Source organism: Prunus persica, chromosome G1, assembly GCF_000346465.2.
Source record: "Prunus persica cultivar Lovell chromosome G1, Prunus_persica_NCBIv2, whole genome shotgun sequence".
Taxonomy (NCBI): Eukaryota; Viridiplantae; Streptophyta; class Magnoliopsida; order Rosales; family Rosaceae; genus Prunus; species Prunus persica.
Genome location: NC_034009.1, coordinates 45,780,723 through 45,808,477, shown reverse-complemented (window position 1 = coordinate 45,808,477; position 27,755 = coordinate 45,780,723). Strand labels below are relative to the sequence as shown.

General features: G+C 35.4%; 4 protein-coding genes and 1 long non-coding RNA gene across 10 annotated transcripts; 2 read left to right on the top strand and 3 right to left on the bottom strand.

Annotated features, from left to right (window-relative positions):
• On the bottom strand, positions 152–8,728 carry LOC18791240 (Golgi apparatus membrane protein-like protein ECHIDNA). 2 transcript variants are annotated; one of them, XM_020565251.1, is made up of 6 exons: positions 8,587–8,728; positions 2,371–2,427; positions 2,058–2,261; positions 1,856–1,915; positions 1,362–1,488; positions 152–537 (listed from the first exon to the last, which is right to left on the bottom strand). In XM_020565251.1, exons 1-6 carry the CDS (start codon positions 8,599–8,601, stop codon positions 449–451), a joined length of 552 nt encoding a protein of 183 aa, XP_020420840.1. In that variant the 5' UTR covers positions 8,602–8,728; the 3' UTR covers positions 152–448. The 2 variants fall into 2 exon arrangements, with proteins under 2 accessions (XP_020420840.1, XP_007223546.1); XM_007223484.2 differs by lacking the exon at positions 8,587–8,728 and adding an exon at positions 3,422–3,670.
• On the bottom strand, positions 4,611–8,850 carry LOC18789979 (diphthamide biosynthesis protein 1). Of its 4 annotated transcripts, none has more exons than XR_002271958.1 (4): positions 8,587–8,850; positions 6,098–7,426; positions 5,357–5,964; positions 4,611–4,910 (listed from the first exon to the last, which is right to left on the bottom strand). XR_002271958.1 is itself a non-coding variant. In XM_007222086.2 (3 exons), the coding sequence occupies exons 1-2, from the start codon at positions 8,599–8,601 to the stop codon at positions 6,101–6,103; spliced, it is 1,341 nt and encodes a 446-aa protein (XP_007222148.1). In that variant the 5' UTR covers positions 8,602–8,850; the 3' UTR covers positions 4,640–5,964; positions 6,098–6,100. The 4 variants fall into 4 exon arrangements, 1 of the variants encoding a protein (XP_007222148.1); XR_002271960.1 differs by having other exon boundaries at positions 4,611–4,752; XR_002271961.1 differs by having other exon boundaries at positions 5,357–5,928.
• On the top strand, positions 14,113–15,195 carry LOC109946741 (uncharacterized abhydrolase domain-containing protein DDB_G0269086-like). Its single transcript, XM_020555424.1, has 2 exons — positions 14,113–14,392; positions 14,593–15,195. The coding sequence occupies exons 1-2, from the start codon at positions 14,183–14,185 to the stop codon at positions 14,992–14,994; spliced, it is 612 nt and encodes a 203-aa protein (XP_020411013.1). The 5' UTR covers positions 14,113–14,182; the 3' UTR covers positions 14,995–15,195.
• LOC18788658 lies at positions 20,256–21,740 on the bottom strand. Its single transcript, XR_002269778.1, has 4 exons — positions 21,532–21,740; positions 21,394–21,441; positions 20,598–20,673; positions 20,256–20,512 (listed from the first exon to the last, which is right to left on the bottom strand). It is a non-coding gene; the product is annotated as an uncharacterized LOC18788658 (long non-coding RNA).
• On the top strand, positions 23,422–27,362 carry LOC18788246 (cytochrome b-c1 complex subunit 6). 2 transcript variants are annotated; one of them, XM_020555794.1, is made up of 5 exons: positions 23,422–23,514; positions 24,026–24,095; positions 26,453–26,537; positions 26,968–27,057; positions 27,156–27,362. In XM_020555794.1, coding segments are annotated over exons 2-5 (210 nt in total). In that variant the 5' UTR covers positions 23,422–23,514; positions 24,026–24,093; the 3' UTR covers positions 27,189–27,362. The 2 variants fall into 2 exon arrangements, with proteins under 2 accessions (XP_020411383.1, XP_020411384.1); XM_020555795.1 differs by lacking the exon at positions 23,422–23,514 and adding an exon at positions 23,787–23,810.

Genomic DNA, 27,755 nt, shown 5'->3' with positions numbered 1-27,755 from the left:
CGACCTCTCCTTAGGTTTTTTATTAGGGTCTGATTCTTGAAACATTCAGGTGCCACCAACATTGTATTTTGGTTTAACTGAGGAAAGGGCACCGGAGGCAGCCAATGTTCCAGTGCATTTGGCACCTTAAAGAAAACACTGCTTTCGCATCTTCTGGTGCATGGGACTCTTTCATTAATAATATGCCTATAAAATACAAATTATGATTTTAAAAAAGAGGGCAAAAAAGCCAAAGTTAATGGTCCAAATCTGAATATTCCTGTATTTATCAAACATGCCAATAGAGATATTAAACATTCCATACAAAAACTTTGTATCTGCAACCTTCGTATCCCTACAGAAGCTCAATAAGAAGCCAGGCTAACGCCGGTCAATATGGTGATCATGTACACGCCTCTTACACAAGTTCATTCCACAAAAATTATTTCCATCTTCCTGCTTGCGTGACTCACACAACACTGAATGCTGATTGAATCGTTGATGAGAACCGGGAGGCAATGGTCTGGGAGGCAAACTGTTGGATCTGCTTTTTCGCATCTGGAAGGAACATCGAAAGTGTTTTTAATCACGAACATGGAAACAAAATTAGTATACGTAGTCTACAGAATGGCAAGGATGTTTGTAATGTTATCTCACAGTTGTATGCGTAACATGCATGTTACCTGCAGGAATTAGTCCTTATAAAGAGGAGTTTAGTAGCTAAAGCACAATAAATAAAAAAGTCTTACATTCATACTTCATTTTTTATATATTAACTTTCTATCCCCTGTATATATGTTTGTACATGGAAATCAAAACATTTTGATGCTTCTCTCTTATAGATTCTCTTTGCAGGTTTGCTTCATTGTTGATTTCTATGTTTGGATTTTGTGGTTTTAAAAATTGTTGGTGTGATCAAGCATCATCATTTAATATATTCTCTTTGTGGATTTGCTTCACTTTATGAGGCTGCAAGATTTGCATCTAGCATAACCTGGACTTGATGCACTAGAATTGTTTTTCATGTTATCTATCCAAAATGGGTGTACACTACACATTTCAAAATGAGAAGGCCTAGAGATGCCTGAGTTTATGTAGACAACCTTTTAATGACACACGACACACAAAAACATGTTTTATATATATAGTTCTTCTCTGGACAGGACATACATTCTTTATCGAAGGATGGACTGTAGATATGGTATTGATAAGGTGTCGATATCACTGTGGATAACATATCAACCACAAAATGTACCGACATGTTATCCATACACATTATCAACAATATAAATACAAAATCCGCCCTTTAACAAAGAACAGGTTTCATGCACAGAGAATTTCTGTATATGCACAATGACAAAGTCAAATTGGTGCTTCCGTACCTTTGCGGCATTTGGTAAAGCCAACAATATTTGCAATGCTGAGGGTCAAACAAACTCCTACAACAAGGAGATAATCTGCCTGAAACTTTATTAGAGAAAATATTCCAAGCACAATCCATGCAACAGCCTGCCCAAAAATGAAAAACAGCAACTTGTGAATTTAAAACAGCTAAAAAATACAACTACATGTGTACACACGTATGCATGCATCCAGATCTTCCAGGTTACAGGTACATGAAACCAGAAATGGACCTCGCAACACGAACTCTAAAGTACTTTTTCAGTTATGAATATTATCCATATCATCATGGATCCATCCAGATGCTTATAAAGCATTTCAGTTACACAACACTTGTAATATCTACATCCTATCGTATTTAATTGATCAATTATCAGTATAGACCACCTGATATATCTTCTCAATCTTTATGAAATATGGAACAATCGAAAATTGGTGTCTCACCACAGTTTATATTGAAAGCCTATTTTCTTACCGTGAGGTAAAGTGTCCACCAGAAGAGCCATGAATCTTTTTTGTTCATCCGAGCCAATGACTAAAGCCAAACAAGGAAGGATCAGCATGGATGACAGCCAAGTGATAGCAGAGCCAGTAGTAGAATAACTTTAAAGCAATTGAGCATAGTAAAAAAGGGAAGAGAAGCTGACAACAGAAATTTTGTTACTGGTAATGCTAACCTCTTGGTCAAGGCACTCAAATTTCCACACGCTCTCACCAAGATCATTTATTTCATTCCACCACCTCAAACCAACTAAAATGCGTCCGCTCACATTCTTAACTACCCAGAAATCAAGAGCAGCAAGAAGAACAGTCACAACAAAAATGATGACAAAGTTATCAAAGAAGAGGGCAGAAAGTATGTAAAAAGCCAACGCCCCAGCCTGTGGAAGAAAAGGAACATAATGTTATACAGTGAAGGAGGCACAACATTTGTAAATAACAATTTCTTTTTATGAGAATTGCTACGCAACAAAAGTTTAGATGCTAGACCTTGAAAAGAACATGGAAGAAGCATGTCTTTGGGTTAGCATAGTTTTCCCCTTGTGGCTGCACATGAGAGTAGAATAGAATTAATTACATGACATGAGTTTTTTCAAAAGCACCCCTGGCTTACCATACTAAATTAGTAAACAACTACAGCATAACAAGCCCCGAAGTTCATGTTCAATGGAAAAAAGAAAAGCGGGAAAGGTTACATGCATCATACTGAACATTCATATTGTTTTCTCCCTGACAAGAAACTTCCATATTATATATACCATGACGTTTTGTCCTTCTCAAGGAAAATAATGTAAGCCATGATAAGAAATACAATGCTCTTATGACATACTTTCCCCCTTTGAAAATGAAGAATTTAGAAGTCAGTTGAACTCTTTCTACCGGTGACTAAACAGCATAAAATTTATCCTATTTGTTGTTCCTCTTTTATAAAACCTTTCATTTTCAACAAATAGATTATAATGATTCTCGCTCAATTTAATTGACGATTAGATAATTTCCTCTTAGTTTGGACAAATTTCTCCTCAACTAAACAAATGACTAAGCTCAAAACATTTCAACAACATCCACCTAAAGAGAATCTGAAATCCCAGATCTACCATTCAGCCAAAACTGTAACAATGGAAATACTTAATCTACGAAAAATGCAAAAACAAAAAGTGCAAATCGTATATTAAATTCCAAGAATTCTCCCTTTCGTCTTTCTGTCAACAATACATAGCATGGCAAATTTCCAAATGAAATGTTAGTTAACTTCTAGCCCTTTCCCATTATTTTCTCACCAACCAAACAAATGGGCAAGCTCAAAACCTCTCAATAACCAAAACCCATAATCCAGATCCGGCATTAACAAAATAACCCTCGTAATCCCAATATTTAACCCAGCATACATCAAATGCAAATGAAAAACATATAAACATACAAGTATAGCAGAGCAAAACAAAACGCATCAAAGAGTGTATTAATTCTATCTCTAATTCCAGCATCTGATATAGCAAGCAATAAATTGAAGGGGGGTGGATGTGGAACCGAGTCAACTCACCTGGCTGAGATCCATATCTTTGAACTTCGGAAATATTATTTAAATGGGGGGGGGTCTTTGGGAAAATTTAGCTATAGCTTGTGCCTTATGGGATGAACATAACCCCGAAGATAACAGATCTCCCTCTCTCTCTCTCCCCCTGTCTGAAGAAGAATTTCTGTGCTCTGTTCTTGCGATATTACGTTACTTCGTTAGATAGATGCAGCCTTCTATTTTTGTTATATTTTCACCAATATTGGGTGGGCTTGGCCGTCTTCTGGGTCAATTTGGCAAGATGGGCAGGACCCGACATAGAGAACCCATATTAAACAAAAGTGACCAATAAAAGTTATAACTTTATAATAAAAATCGTGAACAAGAATCATGACGACAATAATACGCATGATAATTTTTGCACATGATAAAACGTGATTGATTGATGTGGTAAAATATTACTATCTCTATGATATACAAGTTCTTCTCGCTTAGATAGTTGTACATCAATAATAACTTGCCTCTTTAAAACATTTGGTAAAAAGTGTAACTTTTATTTCCATCATCCATAACACGTTGAAAATGCTTAATGTTTTCTCTTCACAACTTTGCCAAGAAAAATTCAATGGGATAAAGAGTGTTAAAGGGAAAAAGAGTATGTTGCGCATAAACTCGTGGGTTTTGGTCACTCTCATCAATTGAGTACCCATAAGCATGGCCATCTAACCGTACGCATGAGTTCTGAGTTGAGGTGAACAAAACCCCTAGTCAAAGGCTTGTGTGATATAACCATAGCAATCTTTATATTCACGGTCATCAAGGTGTGAGGTGTGGAGTTTATGACGATTACACATAGTCATGGCCACCAAAGCTTGAGCTTCTGAATTGAGTTTCCTATTAGTCACAAATTTTCAGAGTTTTGAGTTTCTAGAAGGTGAAAAGGAAGGGGTGGGGCGTGGGAGCTGCGAGCTGGACAAAAAATTTCAGAGTTAATAAATAGTACTCAATAGGGGCGGGCACAGACCAATTTGATTCCATTTTGCCCTCAAATCACAACTGAACCGATTACCATGGGTTGATTTGATTCGGTTTTGCCTAAAACAACAATGGAACCCAAACCAAATCAAACAATTAATAGTCGGTTTAGTTCGGGCAGTTTGTACCTAATGCAAATCCATTTTTTCACTTGTTAACTTGCCAGTGCCACATACTTTCAAAACATCAAAAATCCAATCACACATAAACTGCTCACAAGTATCAACATAGCATTCAACATAAGCATAAGCATCAAAATAGCATTCAATCACCATGAAGCGGCAACCATATCCGCTACATACTGTCCGCAAATCAACCATACCCTGCTACATACTTTCAAAACATCAACATTCCATCAAACATCCTATTAAACAGTTAATACAAACCCAACTTGTCAAGAAATACAAAAGAATAATAATATAATAATAATATTAGCAATAAGCAGCCTGTTATCTCTGCTGCTTTGATCATTCTCCTCATTCTGCACACCAAAGGTGGAAGTAATGAAACCAGATTTCATGATACAATAATTGAATGGTCTGATCTTTGACACAAGTCAATATCAGCAGATTACATTCTAACAAACATATAGGAAGCAAACAGAAAAACAACAGATTTATAAGCCTATTTATCCAGAGATCATGATATTTCCAATACCAAGCATGAAACAAGCAGATACCAAGCAAAATAGAATCCACATTGGTTATCTAATCTTCAACTACAATTTTCCCGTACTCAATTTTATTTTATTTTATTTAAAAAGCTTTTTATTTCTAATAGCACACTTCAAACTACCAATGCCCAACAATTCCATTAACCCATCTAATGTGCTTTCAAAAGAAGCTCATTTTTACAACTAGAACACTCCACAGACCGCACAGAAAACATATGATGTATATGTATTACGTATATTTGTGAGTATCGTACCTTTCCTGTATGACCTTTCAAGGTTCTACAGCAAACGAGATCGGTGAGGCCAAAGATTCTGCAGCAATCTTTTTATGTTCTCTTTCTTTGGTCAAACCAAACCAGCAAATATGGTTTGATTCAGCCGGTGTGGTTGGATCGGCTGGTTTGATGCCAACCCTATTTAACCCAAAATGAAGTCGACATAGAGCCAGAAAGAAAGCCCCACTAAACTAATTGATTGAGTTGCCGCACATCTCCAGGCCATGTGGCCCTTAACATGCATATTATATGTTATAATGTAGTAATAGGCCAACTCTGCCCCTTTTCTTTCTTGGCTTGCCGCACCTCTCCAAGCCATGTGGCCTTTAACATGCATGTTATACATTATACATCATAATATAATAATAGGCTATTTTGGCCTTTGATCGGAGATCAGGCTGTAAGACATCATTAGGCCACAAAACCCTATTTCTTTTTCTTTCATAAAAATCCATTCAATCACTTAGAATGTTTGAAAACCTCATCCTGGGGCTGCAATCCTATTGCCTCGACCCTAGGAGCTTCCTCCAGCCGCAAGAACATCAAACCAGCTTCATAACACTCCAGCCCCAAGAACATCAAACCAACTGCACATAGTAGTACTTCAAATTAAGATGTGTGTAATTTTTTTTGCTTTTATTCAGGGAACCAACCAATGGGGATTGAAAACAAGAAAATTTTCTCTAATACAAATACAAATATACAAAAAGCAAAACTCACCAGCTATTCAATGTTAGCAGCAGTAGCCGATGCACAATCCCTCCTAAGAGGGCGGGAAGGCTTGTTGACATAAGATGAATTCCACTCCCCACCATCCAAAGCATAGTAGTCCATGGGATAATCCCCAACAACAGCTTCTTCCTCCCCAGCCGCGGCCCCATTTCCATTAGCACAACCACAGCAACCCACATCATTCTTTTTAGTCTTGTCCCACCAACCAGGAATCAAACCAAGAGCAATGTCAGCCTCAAACGGATTCAACAGTGGCTTCTTAAACGCATCTCCCCAATCAATGGACAAGCGGGGACAAGCAATCTGAATCCAAGCATCCACTGAATCCTCAAACAGAGCAATTCTCGGAGGACTAATCTCCGACATCAAAACCACTGTATAAGCAAACCCTTTCTCCCTCATCTTCTTCTCCAGCCTCTGTAGAATCCTGGGATTGCCTTGCCTTCCTAAAGTCCCCAACACCACACCCCAATTTGAGGCCTCCTTTGCCTTCAAAATTGCGCTCTTCCTCGACTCCCTCATTCCCTTTTGATCATATTCCTCCAGAAACAGCTTCCCCAAATAGGGGTCGTACCGAAAAGCCTTAAGCTCTGGATTCGCTATCATAATCGCTTCCAAATGAAACCGCCCGTCCGCCACAAAAACCACGATGCTCTCCTTATCCTCCTCCTCCTGGTTGCTGTTTCTGCATATATTGTGTGTGATTTTGGGGGCTGTACAGCCCAAAACCTCACCGGCGGACAACGGTTTTGACTGTGGGTTGAGGACCTTGAAACCACGGGCTTCGAGCTCGGGTTTGGCGGCTCGGATTGCAGAGGCGAATTGGATGGTCCCAGCGAGGACAAGGGTTTTTGAGTGAGGGTTTTGGATGCTGAGATGGACAGTCTCGATTAATCGGGAGACATCAATGGATATTTCAACGAAGACATAGAGGCAGGGGATTGTGGTGACGTGGAGGGGGACGAGGCAGCTGTGGCCAAAGTGTATGAGGAGGTCAGCGTCAAGGGCTTTGGCAGCTAGGTCGTCTATGCAGCACGCTCCATAGGTCGCGTCGCCAAGAACAAAGCACTGGGAGGCGCCACCGAAGGTAGAGAGGATGTCAGAGAGCACCAGAGAATACATGAGGAGGCCCTCCGGGAGTTGGAGGGCCACGCGCGAGGCATGGGTGGAGCGGACACGCCAGACGCACTTGTGGACTTCGAAGTTGTAGTTGGAGGGAAGCAGCGCTACTGCGGCGTTAAGAGCCACGTCGTGGAGGATTGAGTCCGGGATTTGGCTCCTCACAAAGCGCTTTGGTGGCGCGTGTGGCTTCTTCGTCTGTTGAGAATCAGGGAGAATAGAATTAATTACATGGAAAAGTGCAATTCAAATTCTACCAAATAAGCATCATAACTCGTTTAGACACATGAATCCGTTCAAAAGAACTCCTGACTTACTATACTAAATTACTAAACAACTACAGCATAATAAGACCCGAAGTTCATGTTTAATGGCAAAAAAAAGCAAAAGGTATCATGCATCCTACGGAACGTTCATATTTTTGTTTTAATGATAAGAAACTTCCATATTATGCATACCATGATGTTTTGTCCTTCTCAAGGAAAATAATGCAGCCATGATAAAAAATACAATGCTCTTATGACATATTTTCCTCTAAAAATGAAGAATTTAGAAGTCAGTTGAACTCTTTCTTCTGGTGACTAAACAACAAAAAATTTCTCCTATTTGTTGATCCTCTTCTATAAAACCTTTCATATTCAAGAATTGGATTTAATTCCAATCCTATGCAGAGTAGAACTAAACACCTGCACAACACCAGACATCTTAAGTACCATATTGATCTTTAGGTAAAAATAAATAATCACAAGAATATAGATTATAATAATTCTGGCTCAATTTAATGGATTATTAAATAATTTCCCCTTAGTTTTCACAATTTTCTCCTCAACCAAACAAATGACTAAGCTCAGAAAATTTCAACAGCAACATCCACCTAAAGAGAATCTGAAATCACAGATCCACCATTCAGCCAAAACCGTAATAATGGAAATACTTCATCTACAAAATTGCAAAAACAAAAGGTACAGATGACCATATACATTGTCTAGCAAATTCCAACAATTCTCCCTTTCGTCTTTCCGTCAATAATATATAGCATGGCAAATTTCCAAATGAAATGTTAGTTAACTTTCCAAGTCTTTCCCATTATTTTCTCAGGAACCAAACAAATGGGCAAGCTTAAACCCTCTCAACAACCAAAACCCATAAGCCAGATCTGGTAATACCCCAAAACTCTCGTAATCGCAGCATTTAACCCACAATACATAAAATGCAAATTAAAAACATATATACATACAAGTATAGTACAGAAAATCGAAAATCATCAAAGAGCGTGTTAATCGTAATTCTAACTGCAGCATCTGATATAGCAAGTAATAAATTGAAGAGGGGTTAGATGTGGAACCGAGTCAACTCACCTGGCTGAGATCCATATCTTTGAACTTCGGAAATATTATGTAAATGGGGGTCTTCGGGAAAATTCAGCTATAGCTTGTGTCTTATGGGGATGAACATAACCGAAGATAACAGATCTCCCCCTCTCTCTCTCTCTGAAGAAGAATTTCTGTGCTCTGTTCTTGCGATATTACGTTACTTCGTTAGATAGATGCAGCCTTTTATTTTTGTTATATTTTCACCAATATTGGGTGGGCTTGGCCGTCTTCTGGGTCAATTTGGCAAGATGGGCAGGACCCGACATAGAGAACCCATCTGAAACAAAAGTGACCAATAAAAGTTCTAACTTTACAATAAATTGTGAACAAGAATCATGACGACAATAATATGCATAATAACTTTTGCACAAAATAAAACGTGATTAGTTGATGTAGCAAAATACTGTTATCTCTATGATATACAAATTTTTCTCGTTTAGATAGTTGCACATCAATAATAGCTTGCCTCGTTAAAACGTTTGGTAAAAAATGTAACTTTTGTCCCCATCGTCCATAACATGTTGAAAATGCTTAATGTTGTATCGTTAAAACTTTGCCAAGAAAAATTCAATGGGATAAAAAGTGTTAAAGAGAAAAGGAGTATAGTGCGCATAAACTCGTTTGGGTTTTGTTCACTCTCATTACCCATAAGCATGGTCATCCAACCGTACTCATGAGTTTTGAGTTGAGGTGAACAAAACCCCTAGTCAAAGGAAAAACATATATACATACAAGTAAGAAAATCGAAAATCATCAAAGAGCGTGTTAATCGTAACTCTAATTGCAGCATCTAATATAGCAAGCAATAAATTGAAGATGGGTTAGATGTGAAACCGAGTCAACTCACCTGGCTGAGATCCATATCTCCGAACTTTGAAAAATATTATATGAATGGGGTCTTTTATTAAATAACCAAAATGCTAAACCCTCTCTATGTTAGAAGAAGAATCCTGAGCTTTGTTCTTGCGTTATTAGTAAGGTTGGGCACAGTTCGATAATTGTTTCTTGGGAAAGTAGCCGATCACTGAATCGAATGAAGTCCGTGTAGCTTTTTCAGAGACCGTCATTGCGCCGACGAGATGAAAGATCGACTATAATCGGCTCGCCGAGAAATTATTGCGGTTTTGGTTGAGAAGACGATGACTTTGCTAGTAGAGGGAAAAGAAAGGGAAGTAGGAGGCGGCGAGCAGAGAAAAGAGAAGAAGATGGAAGAAAGAATAGTTAGGCCCATCATGAGCTTGAAAGTTGCCCAGTGTGGAAAAGGTGTTTAAAAAATATAGGGTGGTGATTTTTCCACTCCCCTTTCATCCACCTACACTCCCTTTGATTTTTTAATACTTTTTACTATAAGATATATATATATATATATATATAACAAAAGAGGCCGGTTCGGTCCCTTTTTTTGCCGATTCAAAGAAATTAAAACTTAAATTAATATTAAAACCAGTTCACTATTTTTTTAATATAAAAACTGGACCAACCCGACAAAACTGGCCCAGTTCGAATGATTTAGTTGAGTTTTTAGTAATTATGTCCAACCCTAGTTATTAGTTTACTTCGTTAGATGCAGCTGTGTATTTTATTTTATTTTCACAATATTTGGGCTGGCTTGGCCATCTTCTATACCATCATATTATGTTCCAAAACCCTGTTTTTCTTGTTATACATCATTAACAAATTAAGCGTTGTTGAAGAAAAATTAGTATAGTACAAATAATGTAGAATTCTTTTAAATGAGCTTGTTGACAAGTTAGACATGTTCTAAGCATGGAATTAAGGAGATCTGCTCCCCATTCTTCTCCTATAAATACCCTCCACCTATTAAGTTTAGGATTCTTAGAATTAGCTTTCCTTGCCAAATGTACACTTTCATGTAATTCCTCTTAATTCATCTTTAGAAACTAGGCATTGGTTATTTTATTTGCTACAAAGTTGAAGTACATTGAAGAGCTTATGAGGCTACAAAATCAAGGTAATTTGTGCATTCATTTATAATGGGCATCAATAGAAAAATCATCATTTGCATCCATATACTTTGTCGAGATGACTAGTCATATAGGCCAATATTTCCATCATGGGATTTTTAACCAAGGCACGTGATTTTGCTTATTTTAAGTCCAATCATTAACTGCCAAGTGTCCTTTTGACCTACCAAAAAGGTTTGGGCTGGTCTAGACTCACCATCTCTCTCATTTACAATTTCTGATATGGTTTTCAGAGAGAGAGCTCTAGTGAGAGACTGGGTATGGGTTTTGATTTTGAGAGGCATTTTTTTGCCTCTGCCATTTTCAGAGAGCAAGGTTTTGAGAGCTTTGATTTTGCTCTACATCTTCTCTATGAGAATGAGGTCTAGATCTTTGTGAGAGAGAGAGAGAGAGAGAGAGAGGGAGAGAGATATATATATATATTCTTCTTCTTCTCTGCATTTGCTGGGTATAGTTTGAGTTTTCAAATAGCTTTTGAAATATGCTTTTATTTTCGAAATCTACTTCACCCATTGAGAAATTTTGAGAGTAAAACTTATTATTTAACATTTTTCATTGTGAGATTTTTAAAATGATTTTTTAAAATTTGCTATGTTTTTTTATAATCTGCATCTAGGTTCAGTTATGACTAGTCATCTTCTTTTGTTTTCATCTGGGTTTATTATGACTAGTCATCGTCTTTAGTTTAGATCAGATTCTTGGTTGATTTCTTCAAGAGTATGGTTTCATAAAAGAATTGACTCTTTCATCTCAAAATCTATATCTCATTATGTCTGTTCGATTTGGAGTTGAGTCATCGATGCCATGGAGTGAAAGAGTTGATGGACTAGTTGCCACTTACATGACGGACTAGCTACTAGCTGAACCAAGTTAGAGAAGAAGATTGCACAAAGGAGATATAGCTTGTTTCCTAAATAGATCTATGATTTCTTGAGCTTGCTTGTGTATTTTCTATAAGAATCTTCTTTACTTAGTGGATTGTCTGGTCGGATAATGACCCTCAGTTTTTCCCAGTGGTAGGTTTTCTGGTTTTGTTGTTCACGATTTTCTAGGTTTGTGTTCTTGCTGTTTACTAGTCATCTTCTGATGTTGATGTTTTTTTGGGTTTGTGTTCTTGCTGTTGACTAGTCATCATCTGATATTTGTTGTTCATATGGTTATGATGTATTCACATACGTGCCACCTTAGTTTACTAGCACAGTGGATGCCTAGATTGACAGATCATTCTGAGTACCTAGGTTGTCACTAGTAATCTTCTAGGCTTGCAGGTATTGATCGTTGTTCTTTGTGAGTGTGTGTTTGTTGCTAGTTTTTATGACTAGTAGTTGACTAATCATATTTGTCTCTGGTTAAGTTAAAAGTATATGGATATTGTTGAGTCCGTTAGATTGGCATTTAATTTACCACCACTTCACCTAAGTACCAATTTCACCACCTACATTCAAACAAATGTAATAACTTCTCTACTCATACAACCTTTATCCATTTGTTCTCTCAAAACACCATTTCCTCCACTTTGACTTAGGCAACAAAGAGGGTTGGCTGGTACTACACTAGTACTTATTTGGTGACTTGTTCTCCAAGTTGTGCAGGTCATTTGTGAAGGAAATGTGCAATATTTTGGAAAATTTCATTACGCCATGACCAATATTAACCTTTAATATATGTAACATAAGCTATTTAAGGAATATTTAGCTTAAAACTAAACTTTTCATCATATACTATGTGTTGATTGTTCCATGACTCTACCACTACACTTTAATGAAGGAAAGAAGAGGTTTAACTTTGATACACCACCTTTGAGATATCTCAATGTTTGTCACCCTAGGGAGGGCCTTTTCCTTTTTGGTTCTCAAGAAAGAGCACTATTAGAATCATCATTCTCACATATACTGGATGACATGGAGCACGTGTGGTTATTGGACTAAGCATAATACATAAGAACATATATGGGTGATGTGGAGTACGTGCACTGTCATTAAGTGTCACATGTGGGCAAACCCACTATGATACTATAAAAGAAGTCGAGGTTCTACTCTAAAACCCCAATTGACAATACGGGGAGTAACCCAACTTCTTATAAGCTCATGCTAAGAGCCTTAACTTTCAAATATTGGACATTTTTTCCATCCCATTTAAGTTTATAAATATAATACATATATTTCTAGTTAATTCACAATTTTAACTTTTTAAATGAATTACATGCAACTCTTCCAACATTTAAAATACTGTAGAAACATTCGATATATTTTTTGAACAAATAAGGACATTCACAGGAACATGTAACATAGTTAGTAAAATACGAACTGGGAAATGTACAAATAAAATACGTATACAGTAAATTTTTTTAAAAATACGATGAAATTTTCTGTCACTATATAATATTTTAATATTATTTATTTAAAATGGTAATATATATATATATATTAATTTGTATTTAATACAATGTGAAAAATACATGTATAGTATGTGAATTTTTCCATATTATTGGAAAATTTATAATAAAGTATGGTAGATCTATAAGGTCTATACTCAACTTCCCAGAAGTAGACTTCATTGAAAATTTAAGTCATGTTCATAAATAACACCCATGGAGAGGCATAAGTGCCCAAAGGCAATAAGATGCTTAAAAATTATGCATGCATATACACATGAGAATTATAGGATCACGAATTAATGATAATGAATGATAATTTTAATTTTATAATATATCTATTAGGACCACTAAGAGCAAAAATGATCACCAAATTATAAATGTTACATATGAAGGTTACAAGACCTGAAGGAAAAATAAAGGTGTGTATATATAAGATCAACAGTTCTGATCTCTTGGACTACAGGAGTCCAAGAGATTGTAGTCACTCACCGTTGGATATTAATCTAATGGTTCAAAAAAGTTTCTTAAAAGGAGTTCAAGATTGAGTGAACTGTTGAATTTACATCCAACGATGAGTGACCACAAATCTCTTGGACTCCTGTGGTCCAAGAGATCGGGACTGATAAGATCAAATAGTTAGGGTATGTGGATATGTAGAGAATTTCCGTTGCCAAACTAGTGAGAAGTGGAATCTCTCTCTCTCTCTCTCTCTCTCTCTCTCTCTCTCTCTCTCTCTCTCTCTCTCTCTCTCTCAGCCCCTCTCTTTTGTTTTGGTTGGAGATATCTTTCTTTCTTTTTTTTCATTTCCTTTCTTTTTTTTCCCCGAAATATGGGGACGTGTATAGAAAATCCTAAATGCTTAAAGAAAATTATATTTTCTTTCTTTCTTCTTGAAGAAACTCAAAGTAAATGATTGATGAATACATTAACAGCATGTCATTGGTAATCATCCAGCTGTTATAAGGGTCAAGTTTGATGTTGCAGGCTAAATATGAAAGAATTGAAATGATAACCACCGTTGGCCTTCCTAAAAATGTTCTGCACCACTGGAAGAATGGCTGGCTTTAGATACACTAAACCACATCCTACCTATAAAACATGATACATAATGTTCTCTCTCTCACAACTAATCTAAAAATATTTCCGGTCTTCTTCAACCTTTCTCTCACTAAAACGTAGAGAGGGAAAGAAGACCTTTATTGAGATCAAAGAAATTAACATGGGTAATTGCGCTAGTGAACCCAAGACCAAGGGTGATGATGTTGCTGGAGTCCCAGCACCCGAGCCCAAGACAGAGGAGTTGGTCCAGGGCAACGAGGTGAACCGCGAGCTGCTGCAGGAGGAGAACAAGGCTGATGATGGAGATGCTCAGCAAAACAACGATGCTGGTCATAACAAGCAACCCTCTCTTGGGGCCTTGCTCAAGGAGGTATAGATATATATTATCTATCTTCTCCCCTTAATTGATTATATAGACCAGTGTGCATGCATCAACTTGTATATGCATTTTGGATGATTTCTTATGTTTTGGCCTAGATTTTTTATCTGCAAATTACATGTTCACACACCTGTTTATGCATGTACTTATAATTTATAAATATTGATGTATCCCTTACCCTATAAATACAGGAAGAAGAAAAGACAGCTCATGTTGCTGCAAAGCTAGAAGAAGTCGAAGAAAAGGCAAAGACCACTGAAAAGAAAGAGGAAGTAGTGGTTGAGTTGGAGAAGGCATCTGAAGCAACACCAGTTGCAGTTACCCAAGAAGAGAAGAAATCTGATATTGAGGAGAAGAAACCAGAAGTGAAAGAGACCAAACCAGAAGTGGAGGAGACCAAACCAGAAGTGAAGGAGATTAAACCAGAAGAGAAAGTGACAAAACCAGAAGAAAAGGATACAAAACCAGGAGAGAAAGTGACAAAACCAGAAGAGAAAGTGATAAAACCAGAAGAGAAAGTGACAAAACCAGAAGAAAAGGAGACAAAACCAGAAGAGAAGGAGACAAAAGAAGAAAAGAAGGAGCAAATATGAAGACCTGCTAAGGGAGTCACTGTGGGCCTGTAATTTCTACTACAAGACTTTATACAAATTTTGTGTGTTTCCAAATGTTTTGAAGAGAAAGCTATTAGATTGGTTGGGGAAGAAGGAGTCTCCTTTCTTTGTTTTGGTTGTATTTGCTGGTTTAAATATGGTTTTTCTTGGTGAATCTTTTTAGTATATTTCACAAATATCCTCAGATGTTTAATGCGTTTTCGATTTAGACCCTTGATTTTCCTAAATCCCAGTATGACTAATTGAGATTTGCTTTCGTTAGTTTGCATATTAGTCACAACAGAAAAGGAAAAGAAAAAAAAAGGAAGAAAGAATTTATTGTAAATACCAAATTTACGTGGAACTTGTTTGATGAATAAACCAAATTCAATTGAAGGTTCATTAATTTTCTTAATTCATGGACATGTACAGTCAAGTTTCCGTAGGTCATGCTTGTTCACACGTTTACACATTAATGATCAATATGTATTTGGGGTAAATTCATGTTTTAGAATTAAACCATGTGAATACCTAGCTGTGTAAACTTGCCATTTGAATCAAGTGGAATCATTTGAAATAAAGAAATTTCTTTTTAGAATATAATTGTATTCATAAATCAAGCACAAAAACCATCAGTCACGAAGGCCATACAAATATGAAAACACAGTAACCACATGGTTAAACAAAACAAACGTACACGAGGTGTATCTCCACTAATAGCCACATAAGACCACATCGCCTGCCCTATCTCGTAGTAGCGCCACCACCTCTTTATCTAAGTTTAAATCTTTTCCTTCATTCAAAGCAAGTTAATGTTTGTTTACAAATTATAAGATGATGATCCCATCTCTCATCACTTTGTGTTTTGGATATTTATGGTTCCTCTAGATTTGGTTGAGAATGCGGTGAGGAAGAAGAATCAAGGACTATTTGGAATTTCGGTGAATGAGAGTTAAGAAAAGAGCATACATACATTATGAATAGAATGGGAGAGAAACATAGGATCTTATATCCATTCTCATCGATTACATCCCATATTTGGTGTTATTTGGACGATAACATTGGTTTTCTTTGAATTTGGCTGGAAATTATCATGGTTTTGGATGATTATTAATTTATTATTGTAAATTATACAAGACAATCACATCCAAACTATTGGTCTCAACACGAGGTTTGAGGACTAACTTTCAAGCCATAAATGATTTTTTGCTAACAAACGTGGTTCAAACAATGTATTTCCTTTATTAGGCTGTGTTTGTAATATAATCAACCGAGCACATTCGGTTATGAGGGATTGGCCCATAAGCAGATTTACAGCCTGTCGAAGGTAAGATATTTCTGAAAAATCCTCAAACATTGATAACGTCATCATGACTCCAGCTATCGAAGACATAAGTATCGAAGAAAGGTAACTACTTTTCACCCTTACTGTTACTTTCTCAAAATTATTGTGTAACCTACACTTACTGACTTAAGTATCGGAGAGCCTTCGGCAGGTACCACACCAGTACCCGATGCTTGATGATTGCTTCTTCCATCCTTCTTCTGCAAGATGACCTTATGACCGAAGATCCCTCCTTCCGAAGGTCCACAACCCCTTAGTCCTGTTGAAAACTCCACACTTCTTCTATCTAAGTTGAATCCAATTTTGGACATCAACATTTTTTTTTTTTTCCTCGACCCTTGTTTTCTATTATCGACTAAGGTTTTTGAGATGTCGTTGTGTATATTCCTATCATGTTGCACGTGGGATTTTGGACATTGTTGCAAAATTAGGTACCCATATAATTTCTGAGCGCATTGTTTTTTCCATTGTTTTTTGAAAATTTGGGATGTTATAATTGGATATAACTGCGTTATTATGTGGGTACATTTTGTCAATTTTTAGCTCCACATATAGGTTTTAGCTTCTCTTCTCCACATTGCATAACTTGACTCTTCTGCTCAATCTTTTGCTGCTGAGTTTGAACAAGTCATTGCGTTTCTTGAGTTTTATCTAATTCTTTTTTTTTCCTCGATACAATGGCTAAAACTATGATGCCCAGAATCTCACATTGTGTTGTGCGTGTTGAGAAGACTTTCAGCTCAGACTGCACTGCGGTTATAATGACGATTCCTCCCCTTCTGCGACTTCATCTCTTTCTATATTCACAAATTTGCCTGTTTACGTTTCCAAAATATAATTGTTTCATCATTCACAATGGTCTGATGGCCTTGATACCCTAATTTCCTAACCCTAGAGTCACTAGGATTTGGTTGAAAAAAAAAAAATTTCGTGAACTAAATATTAGTTTATGTATTACCTGAAACAACTAGGTAATCGTGCAATTAGAGAGGAAAGCAAAAGAACAACGGCTATATAGGCCAATAATTTTTTCATAACAAACAAAAAAAAAAGGGAAAGAAAAAAGAAAGAAAAGGAAACCCAGTTTTTCGTATTGCTTAATCCAGAGCATCTTACCAAAAACATCATTCAAGGAAATCATGTTTGACAGATAATTAATCCAGAAAGAAAAAAAAAAGGGAAAGACACACCCGGAGCAATTAAACTTCTACTAATGTTTTGGGACTTTTTAAATTAATCCCAAATTTTTTGGTCTTAGGAAGAAGAGAGTAATAGATTTGTAAATCTCTCTATATATATATGCTCATTCTTCCTTTATTTTTTATTTTTCCCTCTTCTTGTTGGTGTTTTGAATTTCAAATTAATTTGCTCTTCCGATTGAAAATAGATTAAATTTGAAAACAAAAATGGGGAACAGTTTGGGAGATTGTGGTTGCAGTGATGCAAAAGATGCAATCAGAGGTGGTCCTTCTGCACCAAAGCAACGACATGTCGGCATTCCTTCGACGACAAAAGTGGAGGACGATGCCGTGGTTGTAGGACCTGATCGGGCTATCCAGGCCTTGATCAAATCGGTACGTAATATTATTTCTAGTAATACTTTCGACGGTTTTATTTTTCACATTGAGTTCTTCGTCTTTTACAGTTTACTTAATTTTGCTGTGAAATTGCTACTTGTTTATTATTTTATTCGGTTTATATCCAAGGTTCAGTTAAAGAAAAATATTTTCTATTTATTTCTGCCTTACCTCTTTATTTTTAAGATTTGTAATTATTTTGTATTTTTTTTAAACAGTAACACTTAGAATTAAAATTATCTCCCCATAAAAATACAAATTAACAATTGTAAACCCATTGAGGTGGTGAGGATTTCTGAATCTAATTAGCACTTATCTCCCCATATCAAAGATTTTTTTATTTTTTTATTTTTAACTTTTCATTATTATGCAATGAACATAACCATAACTTCCTAATTGGAAATCTCAGTTGCCACATTATGTTTTGCTTTTAAAGAAAGACTTGAATATGAATGGCATTATTATTCATCACTATCATTGTTATTGATATTTTTTAAATTCTATGGAAAATCTTTTAGTAAAAATTAATAAGTTAAACCAACGGAGTCTAGCTCATTGGTCTTAGGTTCGATCCCCTCTCTCTCAATATATTGCTTGTATAAAAAATTTAAAAAACTGAAAAGTTGAAACCACATTTTTTCTTTTTGGCTAATTAGTATTAATTAGTTTGTCAAAAATATTAGTATTAATTAGTCAAAAATATTTTTCTGACAGTATATATGGCATCCGCAGATTGAAGAAATGAGAGAAAACAATCGTGAAGGGTCATCTGGAGGTTCACGTGCGTCAAAACAAGAAAAACCAAAGAACGAGGAGAGAGGAGGTTCATCACTAAGCCAGGGTCGTTCAGGGCAAAGCTTTTAGAAGCTGCACCAAATGAAAAATTGGGAACAATTCCAAATAGCCATGAAAAGAGACTGGGGGAATTCTTTTTTCTTTTTTAATATATATTTTTGTTTCACTTGAACAGCTTGTTTGTACCAAAATTGACTTCGGCGAATTTCATAGCTTTATTTATAACAATTTATGTTAGGCTTTAAAATACCAATACTGACATGCCTGTAACTACATCTCACAAAGCATGTTGGAGCCCATTTCTGTTGGATTTTTGTTTAAGGGAAAGGGAAGGGAAAAAAGGTGAGGATCAAAACAATTTTCTCTCATAAATTCACGCTTCACAATCACATATTTGTCTCATGACACATATCAAAAGCATTTGGGTTTTCAAAATGGAAGGTGGAGGGTTGAAATGCTTGGCTCTAGTGATTGCTGTGGTGGTGTTGACGGGTGTGTTATAAAAATAATCAGTAAATGTTGTATGCTATAGGATCACTATATTATTGCACAATTCTTAAAATACAAACAGTAGCAAAATTACGAAGTCTGTATAAATGTGCAAATATATAAATTAAGTACAGAATACTGACTTTTATTGAAGATAGAGGCTTGCGTATTTGCAATGTCCTAAAGACAGAATTTCGCCTCTTCTCAGTGCTTGAAGTTCAACAGGCGTCTATCTCCCAGGATTCAACTATCTATAATTCAAGGGTCCAGCACCGGATCCTTGAATTCTGGCGAACGTTGGTGTGCTTCTCTCCAATACAGTTGGTAACTTTAAAATAATATGAGATAGTTTTAAAGAAAAAGAGATACTTCTTATGGCCTAGGACTTGTGGTTTTATAATAGAATTACACCCTTTCAAAATAGCAGTTAGTATCAGTTATACCTGTTCAAATTCAAACAAAAAGATAAGTCTTTCTGGTTTGAATTTAACTTCTGCCAAAGAAATCCGAAAAATAAAAAATAAAAAAATATATTTTATTTTCGGGCTAGGTATATTTCTTTTATTTTTCAAAGACCCCAAGAGAAGGCCCAAGGCCCAAGTCTTGATTATTAAATATTAGTATTAATCAAGCAAGCCAACCATAATAGTCTTCACTACCAAGCCCATCAGCCCATCAGCCCATCAATCTTTATTTAATTGATGTTAAGGTTTCATGCTTATAAAGCTTATGAAACCTTTTGTTTTCTCCAATGTGGGACATTTGCTTTCAAACTTCCAACAGGGTGCACCAAACCCAGCATTGGGTGTTGAAATTGTAAACTTCCGGGTGGGTTTGGGATGGCGGCAGCGACGAGAGGTTGAGGTAAGGTCGAGGTGGGTGGCAATCATGAGAGGGTAGGATGGGGGTGGAGTTGGGTGGCAGTCAAAGAGAATTTACTTGAAAGATAAGATTGTGTTTTTTTAAATTTACATGAAATGAGAAAATAAGACACCATAATGCAAATAGTAGCACTCTTTTATGAAATGAATCAAATGACCAACACACGTAACAAATAGAACCACAATGACCAAATTGGTCAAATTGCAAACAAGTTGATCAAAATTGAAATCCCACCAGAACATGTAGTCTAAAATTTATATATATTACAAAAACATATATAAAATTTTATGCGTTTATTTTTATTATGAATACAATGTGCGTTATTTCCTTACGTAGCCCCATAAAGTTGTTTAATTTCCTCAGTATCCGCATAGCTTCCAAGGAAAACTGGGGACCTCTCATGTATCTTCTTTGGAACCAAGTCCAAAGCCTGTGGTAAGAACATATACATTAAATAATCTGGTAATGTAAGGTGTAAAACAAAAACAAAAACAAACAAAAACTATGGTCAATACCCGTTGCTTGCCAGTAAAAGCTTGACCTCCTGCTTGCTCAACCAAGAATGACATTGGGAAAACTTCATAAAGAACTCTGTTTTGTAGGAATTAAATTCTAGTTAATTGCCAAAGCAGTTGTAATAATAATAAAAAAAGACTAAGGCTCCATATGGATGGAGGGACTAGGGATTTCAATGATATTATAAGGTAAAATTATTTGTTTAGACTATTAGAATTCAAGTATATATTATATGCTAAGATTTTAAATGGATTTTAAATGATTATTTCGGTATAATCATTTCAAATTCATTGCAAATGTACTACATCAGTACATATAGTAATTTCAAATATATTCAATCTAATGCAGTTCTTGTTTTTGTAGCAAATTTAGCTTTGTGGTAAAATACATATTCTTTCATTTCAAATCCCCCATCCAAACGAAACCTAAGAACATTTGAATACATCAGCTATGAAGCCCACAATAAAAAGACAACATCATATGCTTGAAGCTCAAGCGGTTAAGAATATTTATCTATGTACTCAAGTCCCTAGGTTTGATTCCTCCTCCCCCAATATCGCTTGTATAAATATAAAAAAAATTTAAAGGGGCAACAACAGATCATAGCTAATGAATTAGTAATGATCAATTGCCTGATTCATTTTAAAGGAACAAATAACTGTCAACGGGTCTATAACTCAATGGTAAAATCATTTGTTTGCAGATAAGTGGTCTTAAGTTCGAAGCCCCAATAGAACCTCCCCTTTCTCCTTCCAAACTTTGATAGCAAAAAAAAAAAGGGAACAAATTACTCACCTGAACATTGGTCTCTCCAGCAAGTCCAATTACTTTTGCAAGACCTGCCTGCAAATGGAAAAACAAACAAAAATATATGTAAATGTTTTTAAATGAATAATGAACAAATAACCCTTACAACAATATGTTAATTAAAACCTTGCTAACAGCGGAGCAGACAAATTTGCAACCGAGAACAATGTGGTTGAGCAAGATGGTGAAATCGCCGCATGCCTCCGGATGCTTGGACTGCTCGTTAAGAGCATAACGAGTTATGGTCATCAAATCAGTTCTTTGAGCATCAGCAGCATTATCCATTGCTCAGATCGGCTGTCTCTCTATCTGTCTATCCGTCTATCTGCTGATATTATATGATTATAATTGATTTGAATGAAATAAATAAATAAATAAATAAATGAATGAATGATTATTCAGATTTCAGAGAGATGCAAAGTGAAAATGGAATGAAGATATAAGAACTAATTCCAAGTGGATTATGGAATTGGAGAGGCAGTAGGAATAGGAATTTATTCCTTATTTTCTGGATGACAAGTTGGACTCATTAAAATGGAAACTGGAAAAGCAGATATATACTCATGTCAAGTTGAGCTATCTATAAGAGCTGTCCATATGTTGTACACTTGAACTAGTTACCTTAATCAAATCTACTGGTATGTTTACTTACCTTGAAAGGGAATGAGAGGAATGAGACCATTCATGATCATTCCTTTGTTTACTTGCATGTTGGGAATGAAAAGTGATGCGATGCGAGACTCACATGTAATTATGACATTGATTCCTGATATAGGGGTAATGGCATTCCGGATGGGGAGGTGATATTAGGCAAGATGAATCGGAATGGACAATTTCCTACCCAAATTGCCCTCATATATTTTGTGAAAACACCAAAAAACCAAAAAAATAAAATAAAATAAAAGTTGATGCCATTTTCTTTGAACATAAATATATTTCACTTAATTCTATACTAGCCTCTCTGCACGCGCTTCCGCGCCTGCGAGAGGCTTTTTAAATTAAAATTTATTTTAGATTTAAAAAAAGATAATGGGTAGTTGTGTTCCATAAAAATAGGATTCATTATCTAATTTTTCTTTTAATTTTAATTTTTTTAATATGAAAAGGTGTAAATTTACCATATTATCCTCATTTAATTAATAATTTTAATTCTTAATGTTTGGATTAACCAAGGGCATTTTATGGTATTACGAATGTTTCACCATTCTCTGCCTTTTGCTTTATATATATAGATATTTAGATATACTAGGAAGTAATAATTAAACTTATAAATTGGATTATTTTTGTAAAAAAAAGTTTATTGTTATATTAGAAAACTTCAACAACAATAAAAAAGGATTAGAGAACTTTTGTCATTTGTTCTATGTTTTTTTTTTTTGGGTTTAAAACAAAAAAAAATTATCATTTGAAAAATTGTGTAAGTAATTGAACAAGTTGAATTTGTTTGCAAGGGAATTTTGGTAATCAAACTGATTTTGATTCCGATTCTTAACAATAGTAAACGGTTTTAATGACAATCCGTTTTGTTTCATTATAATTCCTGATAGTTAGTAAATAACTTAATTGAAATACTTGACTCTGATTTCTGGTTAACCCGATTCCTGAATACTCTGATTCCTGAGTAGTAATCACGTTCAAACTCAACCTATTCATATATAGCAAGAATTCTACAGTGATGGCCTTATATATGACCCTTAGGTGAGACCTTATCTCTTAACCGTTTGATCAAATTAGTTAGCCGTTGAATTAAATTAGTTAGTCTGATCTAATGGTTAAGATATAGGGCCTGACCTTAATTCAACGGCTAATCAATTTGATCCAACAATTAAGAGATAGAATCTCACATAAGAGCTATATATAAGGCCCTCTAAAATAACTCTCATATCTAGGTTGTGTTATTGGACTTGCCATTGATAGCAGCCTGGGCCGGCTAAAGGTCAGCCCATCCTTGCCAAAGCCTTGAAAACTGACTTGGTTTATGGTGGCCAGGCCCAGGCAATAAAACCTCCTCAGACACATAAAAACGCAGCGTTACGCTGAAGCAATGGACAAAAGAGTTTAGCTCTGGCTCTTCATTCGAACTCCCGCAGACTTCTTCTAGACTGAGAGGTAAACCCCGTGTTCTTCTCTACGCATCTAAATAAATTTTTCGAACCAACATATTTACCATGTTTTCGATTTTTTATTATTTATCAGATCTGTTTTACTTTTTAATCCTTCTTCATTTTCCGCTATTTTGATTGATTTATTTTTAGAAAAGAGCAGGACCTGTATTTGTTCATGCGGAATGAGCCTATCTGAAATTATTTTGGGCCAACAAAAAATTATGGGTTGTTGATTATTATGGTTTTTGTTACAGATTATTCAACATCTTTCTCTTTAAATTTGCGTGTGAATGAAAAAAGGTAGATGGTTAACTGGGTTGAGCTAATTTGTTTCTTGGCAGATCTAATGCTTGTAATTATGAGTCGTGCCTGTTACCATTTTTCTTTTTGCATTCAGTTTTACCTGCCTGGTGATAGATTTTCTGGTATTCTGTTTAGTAATTTAAATAATCATATTATGCAATTTTTCGATCTGGGTAGTTTGAGAAACTTGTCTTTTTGGTTACGTGATGCAGTCAGGTGACTTGAAGGTTCCTCTGTGCCCAGTTTTGTGACTTCTCAACTTCCTCTTTGTTTATTTGCTATGTAAGTGTATATTTTATTTAAATTGGGGTTATTTATGGCTTGAAATTCGTCTGTCGATGATGTTAACATTTATGTGTACTAGAGTAACTTATGTTTTCTTTACATTTCGTGAACGCATCTCTTTTTTTTTTTTCCATGACCATTTTCATCTTTGCCTGAAGAATGCATTTGCCAATCTTCTAACTTATGTGGTGAGAGGTCAACCTTTTGTAATAGTATTCCAAGATGTGCAACCATTCTTAAAATGTTCACTTTGTTCTTCTTTTACTAAATGCACCAAATGATTGATTTCACCTTATTAGGAGATAGCGCCTCCACAACCACAAGCCATATTTGCTTATTCATAGTGCTAGGTGATTGGACTAGTATACAATATAATAAAAGAAGAAAAAAAAACTCAATGGAGTTAAAAAGAAATGTTAGATAGGCTGCAGATGTGGGTCAGGTCGGTTGGCTAAGGCATCGATCCCCCTCCCCGTACACTACTGTAGTTTAAAATATCCCTTTGTGAAAAAGAAAAAAAAAAATTTTAGATAGGCAAAAGGTAGTATGATAAGCATTCTTTTAGAAACAGACCAAGATTTATCATCTTGATACAATAGAGAGGTGAATCTTTTGTACTATAAGGTAAGTTTGTAGGATGGACATATAGATTACCACTCTATATATCCCACTGAGCTTTTGGTTTGTTAGTCAAAAAAGTTATGAATCAAGTTAGCTTTGAAGTAGGTCTTGTATTGAACTCTTGGTCAGAAAAAATATTTTTCAAGTACTATTTTGTTTTGTTGGTGGGTGCTGATTAGTGAAACAAAAAGTACTACTTGACATTAAGGATTAGCAACATGATAATACTTGACATTTCATGTTTTTCTACCTATATATATTTCCCCCCTTATAAAAGCAGAGGGCTCTTTAAATGGTTTCATCTTTTTAGTTACATTCTTAACTAAAAATTGGGTTGGCGTGCTTACTTTCTCGTGTGGTCCTGGAAATAAAGCAAGAATGTCTTCCCTTTTTTTTTTTTCTTTTTTTTTTTTTGTGTGTGTCATGATTTCATTGTTATAGTTGCTTCTCAGATTAAACTTTGTGGGTTGGAAATTTCATTAATTAGATCTTAATGTAATATATGATGATATTTTTCCATAATCACATGAAGTTGTTAGCTCACTGACTTTAACCAATTAAAGGATCATGTTCAGTATTTGTTGACTAGCACTTGTACCATATATATGTATATAATTATCAGTTGTATGTGGTAAGTAATATTGAACTTAGCTTCTTTTGCTTCACGTCATAGTTGAGTAGTTTCATGTGATCCTCTTGCAGATAGATTGGTGAATCCACCACAACCATTTTCAAAATGAAAATATTAGAACTGACAACTTGTCCCTGTGTTGTATTGTTCTTTTTTATTAATGAAGGGGTGTTTAATGTTACTTATCAACAAGGAAATAAAAGTCACACTTATTAAAAAAGCTTTAATATTGTACATGTGAATTTTGAAAGGCAAAATCACACTTACAAAGTAAACCACAGAATATCTGAATTTTGCCCAACTAAATATCTTAAAATTTCAATGTAAACTTGGTGAACTTTGGAAAATCACACTTAATCTTACATCTGAATATCAGTGTCCCTAAACCTTATATACATCAATACCCTGATTGCAAAATTGGACCACGACACTTAAATGATGATAGATTTGTACAGTGTTCAGGTGCAGAAAATGCTTGATTTTGTCTATGCCCAACAGATTTCGATGATGATAGATCAATAATGGGAAAGATGTTCATAAGGATCATGTTTTTGGAACATAAATTGTGATGTTGAAAATAAGAAACAGGAACTGTTTTTACCATTGGACATTACTAAAGAGAATAACACATAGGAGAACTTTTAAGGGATGATAAGAATAGAAACAGCCTACTTTTTTATTTGTACAATTGAAACAAAATGGAATTTGATATTGAGGAATCAATGTTTCACAACAATCATGGAATACATATTCAAAAGGTTAGAATGTGGGTAATACAGTAATGGGTAATACATATTCTAAGATTAATTTCTCTCTTAGTAACTAGGTAAATCACAACAATTCATGATCAGGTAGAATTAACTGGAAACTCTGTTCTCTCCATAACAAAATGGTCAGTTCTGAATGTTCACAGTACTGGATCCTTCCATTAATAGTTGGCACTGGTAGTTCAGTTTCTTGCTCTAGCGATATTACAATAATGTATTCTCCAACGCCTGTGTGTAAAACCTATGATATCGTCGATGTTGGGCTGTTTGTCTTTTGTATGTGAGTGTATGCACGTTTGTTTTTCTTTTTTCATAGGTTGTTAATATATGTTTAGGGCGGACGAGGAACCTGTTGATCAAAAGAAGTACCTTGAAGAGTCTTGCAAGCCAAAGTGTGTCAAACCACTACTCGAGTATCAGGTAATTTGCAACATTTTGAAAATTTGAACTTCATAACATCGGCAGTTTAAAGATAAAACTGTTCTGTATAAAATGAAAAATGAAAAAAGAAACAGAAATGGTGAACTATTCTTTAAGTGCATGGGTCTCCCAGAAGATGGGGCTGACTTTTGAAATTGAGAAAATGAGGAAACGGAAATGAAAGTCAGATGTATTTCACCCTAATAGGGAATTGATGAATAAGAGATCATGAAGATAGAATATTAACTGAACTCTCGACTCTAATACTTACGTGTACTCTCTGACTTGCCTGAGTTGAACAAGTAGCATTCTTTGGCTTAAATTGTAAAATCTTTCCCAAAATAGTGACCTACACTGAATCAAAGTTTGTGTTACGCAGCATTTGAATTAGTTTGCAAATGGTGTGTAATGGCTTCATACTTTGTTACAGGCATGTGTTAAGAGAATCCAAGGTGATGAAAGCGGGCACAAGCATTGTACTGGGCAATATTTCGACTACTGGTCTTGTGTTGACAAATGCGTAAGTAGTACTTTTCGATTGTCTTGAGACCCATTTATTTATAACGTCTTGTATGCTATGCTAAAATCCTAAACTAAAACCACCATTCTGCAATGCAGGTTGCACCAAAGCTTTTCCCAAAACTGAAGTGATTTGTCCTAAACTGACATAGCATGTCTTTACGTTTTTGAATGGATTAAATGTTTCAGAACAGTTTATTTTGTTTCCCTGAACTAGGGATGGATGTATGACGCAGTTTTCAGAACATGGGGACACATAAGTTATGATCAATAAAAATGAAAATATCCTCTTTGTTGGTTTTGATCGATGGAGCTTGCATTGGTAGTTTTATTGGAGGTCTATTTATTATTTTATGCTGAAAAAACATTACAACTTGAAACCCCTGGCAGTACCCAAATAAATGAGGGAGTAAGTTGCAACATATATTTTAAAAGCATAATATTCAAATATATTTAAAGAGTATAGTTGCGTGATTATACTATTAAAATATTAATATATTTAAAGAGTATAGCTACGTGACTATACCCTTTTATTATACAATTTTGTCAGATTATTTTAGCTTGAGTTAGAGTTATTTCTTCAATTATTTTATTTATACGAGCGACATTGGGGAATGATAATTTAAAAAAAAAAAATTCTGATACCTCCCATTCTAATGACTTTTAACTATTAGCCCATTCGGTAAGAATAAAAAATTG